This window comes from Entelurus aequoreus, linkage group LG05, assembly GCF_033978785.1.
Source record: "Entelurus aequoreus isolate RoL-2023_Sb linkage group LG05, RoL_Eaeq_v1.1, whole genome shotgun sequence".
Classification (NCBI taxonomy): domain Eukaryota; kingdom Metazoa; phylum Chordata; class Actinopteri; order Syngnathiformes; family Syngnathidae; genus Entelurus; species Entelurus aequoreus.
In genome coordinates, this window is record NC_084735.1 from 41,028,371 (window position 1) to 41,037,149 (window position 8,779).

Sequence of the window (8,779 nt, forward strand, 5' to 3'; positions counted from 1 at the left end):
CATGACATGAACAGCCAAGTATTTCTTTACAGAAATTAAAGGTAAAGCCGTGTGCTTAATTTGTGGTACACGGGTTGCTGTGTTTAAAGAATATAATTTGAATCACGAGGAAAAATACCGGAATCTGTCTGATGAAGCGCGCGCAAGGGAGGCTGATGCGTTGATGGTAAAACTGCAAACCCAACAAGGACTTTTTGCCAAATTTCACACCCCCAGAGATGCAGCTGTCAGGACAAGTTTCGTCATTTCTCACAAAATCGCCAGAAAAAGTAAGGTGTTTTCTGACGGAGAGTTTATTAAGGAGTGCTTAATGGACTCTGTTGCGCTGATATGGCCGGAGAAGAGGGGCGCATTTGAGAACGTGTCACTATCCCGACGCACTGTAACGAGGCGGGTTGAGACCATCGCTGGAAACTTGGAGCTTCAGCTGAAGAACAGAACGGCTGACTTTGACTGTTTTTCGCTGGCTTTGGATGAGAGCTGCGATGTACGTGACACCGCCCGGCTGCTCATCTTCTTACGTGGGATAACTGCAGACTTTCAAATCACGGAGTAGCTGGCAGCCATGCAGTCAATTAAAGAGACAACCACAGGTAATGACTTGCTCACATAGGTAAATGCGTGTTTGGACATGTTAGGACTGAAATGGGACAAGCTGGCAGGTGTGACAACAGATGGTTGTCCTGATCTGACGGGGAAAAATGTTGGACTTTTAAAGAGGATGCAGGACAAAGTGACAGAAATTGACATTTTTGCATTGTATTATACATCAGGAAGTGTTGTGTAAGACAGTGTTAAAAATAAAACCATTAAAAGCAATTTGCTTTTGTATAAAGTTAAGTTAGGTTAAATAAAATTATTATTCTTATTATCATTATTATTTATCTTACGGTATATCAAAAATAATTTGAGCAAAATTTAATTGAAATATTGTCGGTGTGGCCCTCCAGCAGTGCTTGGGTTGCTCATGCGGCCCCAGGTAAAAATGCATTGCCCACTCCTGTTTTAGAGCATGAGACATACCTGCACAATCGGATGACATCCTTTATGACAGCGTTTAGCCTTCACTAAATTAATCCTAATTTTGATCAACACTTTTAGATAGGTATTATTTTACCAACATGTTTATCATTTTGGTTGTTGTTTAAAGCATAATCTTCCTTGAGAGGTTTTTGCCACTCTTAAAGCTGAAATATGCTCTTGCGTTACAGAGTTTGCGTACCCTTTGACGGTGTCTTGATTCATTTATTGCATTTCTGCAGAGGCTGATGTATGACTTGCAATTCTCTTCCAAAACGCTAAAGGGCATCGTCTCCTGAGGGAGCAACCACAGCTGTTGTTGACCAAATATTTACCTTCTTGTGCGGTCGTGAGCGATGATGACCGCAACATTCAGATTGCTGTTGGCGTTGGAACTTATCATTCAGTTTACTTTTAATGTACATTTGGTCCTAAACCGGAAGAGAAGACGTTCGTGAAATTGGACTGTGCAACCCCTGACTGAGTCGGGGTAGATCACAGGCGAATTTGCAACGCTATCGGGCTGTTCGGGACGTGGGGCACCAGAGATCTATACAATTGTAAATAAACATAGCTGTTAGATAACTATTTTTTTCACTGATGTGCATTTTTTGTGTGCAAATCAGACATCACTGCAAACAAGAACACAAGCACACTTAGTAATTATTTCCGAGTGCACCAACATTTTAAGTACACTATACAGGCAGCCAACAGTTTGCATGCTAATGTTCATTCACTGTTGCATTATCGGCAGCACGGTGGCAGAGGGGTTAGTGCGTCTGCCTCACAATACGAAGGTCCTGAGTAGTCGTGAGTTCAACCCTGGGCTCGGGATCTTTCTGTGTGGAGTTTGCATGTTCTCCCCGTGACTGCGTGGGTTCCCTCCGGGTACTCCGGCTTCCTCCCACCTCCAAAGACATGCACCTGGGGATAGGTTGATTGGCAACACTAAATTGGCCCTAGTGTGTGAATGTGAGAGTGAATGTTGTCTGTCTATCTGTGTTGGCCCTGTGATGAGTGGCGACTTGTCCAGGGTGTACCCCGCCTTCCGCCCGATTGTAGCTGAGATAGGCTCCAGCGCCCCCCGCGACCCCGAAGGGAATAAGCGGTAGAAAATGGATGGATGGATGGATGTTGCATTATCACATACAATAATGTTTGCATTTCAAGCATAATGTCAAGAGCTCAGGGACTCTCCTCAGCAAAAGCTGACAAATTACAGCTCTTCAGTCCAAGCCGTTGCTAACGGGAAGCTAGAATGTTTGGGTGGTGCATGTCAAAGTCTGCTGGAGTGTTCGCAGGGGGTGGAGCATTTAGAGCCACATAACATGCAGCCGACACAACTCTTTTTTTTTTTCAATGTTTTCATAAACTCAATTAATATAATATGCTTCTTCTTCTCAGCACTGTCCTTTACACGCTCTTTCTTCATTATCATGGTTGGAAAAACAACCTAACAACCTTGCTAACTATTCGCTAACAAGCTATGGCGTGAGATACCAGCTGTTTTGGTCAGATCTTATGCGGTTCGCTGTGGCATTCGCTATGCCAACTAGTGGTGAGGGAGCAAAACTGTTTTGCTTGCAACCAATAAAATGCCACATAAAATGTTAATGTTTTATGCACTGTAGATTAGTTTTATGACATATTTAATTAAAAGGCAGTTCAAAGAGGTATAGCAATGACTCACCGGGTCTTTTCTCGTTGCGACCTTTGCGACCCCCACATAGTCGTACTTTGGAGATCAGAACCAAGATCTGTTTCTGGCACAAGGACTTGTTGCTCTTCGGACAGGGCTTACGCTTGTTGGCTACTGGTCGATTGGTTTGGTCGTCCTTGACCGCCCGTTTCTGTCTAATGAGTGAGCTGGCGAGAGCTGCCATCTTCCCACCCCCCTCTCAACTTTAGGAGGGGGGTGTCTTCCTTCGCAGTGCCCTCTTTTGCCGCTGTGGCTTTTGTTTTTCGGCAAAAACTGGAGTAGGACAAAAGGTTTTAGAGAAGCCGCCACAGGGGAGCCCTAAATGGGTTAACAGGGAAGAGTTTAGTGCGAGGGTTTCCTTGGAGATAGAAAAACTGGGAGGGATGCAAGTTCACCTGCAGTCCAATATACAGTCCCCACACTGACGCGTCATACAAATGTCACACTAATATATCATTAAGAAAAAAGTGCTACAGTCACATATTGGCAAAAATGGCTTTTAAATGGGTGAAGATGTATATCATATATTGCTTTTTTCACACATCTCCAATACCAAACAAAAATCCGTCCACAGCCAAGTTCATAACGTCATATTGCCAAAAAACAGTCCTACTTTGAATAAGCATATAAAAAGACTTTTACTCAAGAAAAGTGCAATCATTTTGAATGCTAGGATGCTCTTAGAGATGCAAGAAAAATCAAAGTGTTGGTCACTATTTGTGCAGTCCATGGAGGTCCAACTTTGCCTCCCATTTAAACGTGGCAGCATCCAACAATGATGTGAGATTCCGAGCGGTAATCCGGCAGACTTAAATCCAGAGGTAGAACAGCAGGCGGTGCGCTGACGACGCTTGTGGGAACAGTGAAGAGACATGGACCCAGATAGATAGAGACTGCCCTTCTGCCTCTTGATGGCATTGCTCTGTTCCCACAGTCCTCACCGAATCCCCCCCAACCCCAGCGCTCCCTTTCCCTCCTTCCCTGCTTCCTCCTCCTCATCCAAAGTCAGCCAGTGGTTGTGAGAGTATGTGTGTTTGAAATCCGGCAGCCACCATCAGTAGAGGTGACATTCATGAGCGAGCGAGAGAGGGAGAGAAAGATTGGGTGGAGGGAAGGAGAAGCTGCGATGTGTAAGAATGAGGCAATAAAAAAAGACCAATTCATAAACTACCACATTTGCAGTGGCTGCTGTTGGGTTGGGTTTTTTTATGAGGAAAAATAGAAAAAAAAATGTTTGAGAGAAACAATGTCACATTGTTGGAGAAAGGAACAGGAACGATAATAATGTGGCAGGTCTTTATCGCTTTTGGAGGAACAACATCTTGTGACACACACACACACACACACACACATTCACACACAGAATTTCGTAGTGACGTCTTTACTGCTGTGTTTCTGTCGGTATTGCGCGTTGTCTTCTTCTCTGCCACTGTTGTAACCCCCTAATTTAGTCATAATTTGCCACTCTCCTTCTGATTGAATTATTCAGCTCGGCAATGCAAAATTAAGGCAACATATAAATGAATGCACTAAGTAAGCAATTTTCTTCCACTGATACTAGCATCCACGTCTTGGTATCCACCTTTCCATCAAATAATGAATGAATCAATAAATCAATCAATCTGTACCACCTCAGAAAACACTTGACTCTCCAAGTACCACCATCATGACCAACAATAGAATAGGCATTTAAGTATTCATTAAAAACAAGGCAGAGGTTTTATTTAACAAGTATATTTAATATTTTTGGCCACTGCAACATTACACACGATGCACAAATATCAGCAATAATACTCCATATTGTTGCGCTTGTAACGCGAAAACAAGACACTTGAAGTATCTTTTGACACATAAAAACATGTGCGCCATTTATTCCATCAAAGACGAGACTCAAAAAGGTGGTCACAACAAACCCCTACCTTTGGGTAAATCTCCTGATGGTCACCTAAAGGGGCTGCTCCGAATTACTCACTCTTAACTGCATATTGTATATTAATGCTAAACAACAACAACATTGTTATGTGCACAATAGAACAATGACAGTGAATGATGACGACAAAGTCAAGTAAACAGGTGTGATGAATTATGTCCTTAAAGCAACCGCTACAATATACAGTATTTACAGACTTCTTTGACGTAACACTAGATGGAGCCAGCGCACCACTAGGGGTACGCTTACCACAGTTTGATAATCACTGATCTAGATAATATGTATTGGATTTATTTAGTGTAAATGTTGCTCAACAGTCACATTTGTCTGTCTATCTGTGTTGGGCCTGCTATGAGGTGGCGACTTGTCCAGAGTGTACCCCGCCGTACGGCCGAGTGCAGCTGGGATAGGCTCCAGCACCCCCACAACCCCTGAGAGGGACATAGCATAATTTAACTTTTGAAAATGTACATGTATCTTCAAAATATATATCTTCAAGGCAAACATCACAGCTATTTTATTTACCGAGGCACAGTCGAAAACTTTATAAACTGTATGATTCACCTGCCGCAACATTAGGTACACCTTCCCACTCTCGGATCGATACAGAGCCGTATTAAAAAATATACTTTTATCAGCATTCTCATCACAGAGGCATCCAAAACTGCATGCAAGCTCATGCCCAAAGGCCAACCTTGTGGTTTGACACTTTTTGTTTAACACGACTATCCGACATTGTAACAACATGTATAAATCAAAAAAAGCTGAAAATCATTATAGGTCCTCTTTAAGCAAGTCTATGCTGATAACATATGTGGATTTTTCTTAGTTCTTGAGGCATTGTGTCACTTCCCTCTATTCTATTTTGTCTTTTTCACCAGTCTTGTTTGCTTTAAGTTCTCAAAGCTATCACTTTGTCAACTGATCTTTCTTGTTAATGTTTGTCCTCATTTGTGCTAATTCCTTTGGATTAAAGAATAAGTGTCTATGGATGTTCTCATTCATCCAGGTCATTGTATTCTCAGGGCATTCAATCTATCACCACTATACTCATCGTTTTGTCATAGAATACATTTCGCCTCTCATCCAAGTAGGCTTCATCAGTTCATGCCTATAGACTTACATTGGTCAGATCTAGTTTTACACTGAGATTGGTCCGATTTAGGCGAGTAGCCGGTGCCAAAACCCCAACTATTTATACTGCGACAAGGAGGGTGTGACTGGGCAAGGATGGTTCTGCCCTTTTGTAGTGAATAAACAACTGTTAAGATGCAAAGGAGCCACCCTTCTGTCAATGCCAAGTCGTTAAATTGGATTTTCCTCTTGTTAGCATTTATGGAACTGTGTGGCAAAACGATCGCTGTGAAACGACCATTACCAGCCCAAAATCAGTCGGAATCCCTCATGTTAGCATTACATTCAGTTGTAAAAATGGTACAAAAGAAGCTTCTTTGACCGGAACATTTCTAACTCCTATTATCTTTTGGAGTTTTTTTTAGGAATGGTTGAAAGGACATTGTAATATGTGGTGTAAAGGGGTATGTGGTATAAGTGGTGTCACAGACCACCTCCTCTGTTGAGGGAAGGTTTTTCAACCTTGATGTAGATGGCTTTCTTTACCTCTTTTTTGTACCATCCGTCCTCCCTGTACAGGATCTGTACATTTTTGTTCTCAAAGGAGTGCTGTTTCTCCCCGAGGTACATGTAGACAGCTGAGTTTTGACCTGAAGAGTTTGCTGTGCCATATGTCGGCTTAGTGGTTGTTTACTTTTCCCAATATGTAAATGAGTGCATTCATCGTTACACTGGATAGCATACACTGGATTGTTTGAATGTGGGGGTGTCTGGTCTTTGGGATGCATGAGTTTCTGTCTCAGGATGTTGCCTGTTTTGAAGTGTACCGGAATGTTGTGTTAGTTGAAAATAGACCTGATACATATGGAATGACAATGTTATTGTGTCTGTCATCTTTTTCTTCCTCATTCATTCTTTTCTTGTTTCTTCTAGAACTGAATGTCATATTCACCAATGGTGAATATGACTGAATATGACCCTCAAAACCAACCACAGGTTTTGAGGGCTTCCCTGAAATGCTTATGCATTGGCCTATGGGCAGGTGGGAATGTTATCAGCTCTGTGTTGTAGGGTTCTGATAGCGCCCAGTTTGTACTCCAGTGGGTGGTGTGAGTCAAAAGTTAGGTAGTCTAGTGCATCCCAAAGACCAGAAAAGACTTAAGGATAAGGACACCTATTTAACCAGTTGGGGCTAAGACCAGACTTAGTTTCTCATGAAACTTAAATCTTCATCTTAGGAATACTTCTTTTGACAATTCTATGCTTTGAGCTTTGTGAGAACAGATTGGGGAAGGCTATATTCTGATAAATTCATAACATCAATCCCATCAGATACAGTTGGGATGCAGCGGCCTACAACATTTTCCATCTCACTCAGTGGGTCGTCCTCAAATGGAGATTCCAATACTCGCAGTTACCTCGCTCCACTCCTGAAGCGTTATTTGGTGTGGGGCCTCCGCTAGGTCTGTGCTCATAATGCTCCCAAAGCGCTAGTTTACTAGTGGAGCAATTATATGATCGTGAGTGATGAGCGTGATAAATTTCAGGTCGATCCCAATCATCGGCCGTGAGCATATATTCCCTCAATGAAACTTGGGGAGAATGTCCGCGACAACAGCAAATCAGTCAACATTTTCTCGCTTTACTTCTAGTTACAAGTTACCGCAGAAGTCAACAGAATCATAAATATGAACCGAATGACCAAACTTGGAGCTAAACGCGCAGCTGAGGGCAGCAAACTAAATGTCAGCTGTAGCTGACAATGTCAGCTAACGGAATCGAGATTGATTTCAAATGGAATCTAGTGTTACCGTGGAAAGTTGTGTAAATTGCTGTAATATGAACTAAATGCTGTCATCGTAAGGGGAATGAAATCATATTTACGGGTAACATACACAAACACTCACCTCCATGCCAGGGGTCAGCATTCTAGCCGGAAGCCCTGCATCTTTCTCGGGCCAGCTCTCCGCCTGCCTCTGGGACACAGACCTTCAATTTTCACATTCACTGATTTACAGACGGTATGAAAGTATAATAGTCTTTTTTTTTTTTTTTGTCTTATAGCTAAATGAAAAAAAAATCGAAAAATAATCAAAACTGACATTTAGACCATCAAACCGACGTAAAACTGCCATGCCGGATATTTAGATTTTTTCTAATAATGGATTGTCCCCTAAAATACCATTGCTTGTGTAGCTACACGGTGTCGCTAAGCGTGAATGCTGCGGACTATAGAGCGCACTTGTATATAAGCCACACCCACTACATTTTTGAAAAAAAAAAAAATGTTTCCATGTATTTGCCACCCCAGATAATAAGTTGCATATAGTTGTATTGTAAAAAAATGAAATACATTTTTAATTAGGTGAAAGTTATTTTCTACATTTCTACAAACCACATTTTTAACATTATTTTCTTACAATACAGTTGATGTGTTTTCAATCCCATTGCTTCCATAAATGCCCCATAGTTGTTTATCTGTGCCTGTTCTTTTTGTATACTTGTCTGAAAATTATACTAATATATAGAGAATAAACTGAGTTAAGAGTGGAAAATTGTGCATTTACTGTAATCGAAGTAGAAGGATCAATTATTCGTGATTTTGATTTTTGGCAAAATTACCCAGCCCTAAAATATCCCCCAATCGGGTGTTAATATTCTTTAGAGCTCTGCAGAGGGAGCAAAGGCAAGGCAGCTAAAATCACCGACCCCTGAATTTTAACCGATTGTGAGACAACTATTCAACAACAAAACCTCATGTTAGTTTTGTTCTCAATTCTCATAAATGTCTCAGAACTTGTATTCCTTTAAGTGAAAACCTTGAAGTTTCAGAGTCAGTTGTCAGCTGTGATCACTTCAAACAAGTTATTTGATTCATTATGGTCCTGCAAATCAATCTGGCCGAAGGCAAATATGTATGGATCAATATTGTATTAAGCACCTTTTTTAAAACCAAACATTTACTTACTTTCTTGTAGAATAAATTACCACAATTTTCAGCTGTGTGTGTACATGAAGAAATATGTCCACCTTTTTTGCCAATGAATGTTTGTATT

At 41.4% G+C, this 8,779-nt stretch overlaps 1 protein-coding gene across 1 annotated transcript in view; it reads right to left on the reverse strand.

Moving 5' to 3' along the window:
* Positions 1-3,666, reverse strand: part of fgf11b (fibroblast growth factor 11b) — a 108,659-nt gene extending 104,993 nt beyond the window's left edge. Inside the window, 1 exon segment of the mRNA XM_062048108.1 lies at positions 2,711-3,666. Coding sequence (XP_061904092.1) covers positions 2,711-2,903 — 193 coding nt within the window. The 5' untranslated portion in view covers positions 2,904-3,666.
* Positions 3,667-8,779: the final 5,113 nt, after the last annotated feature.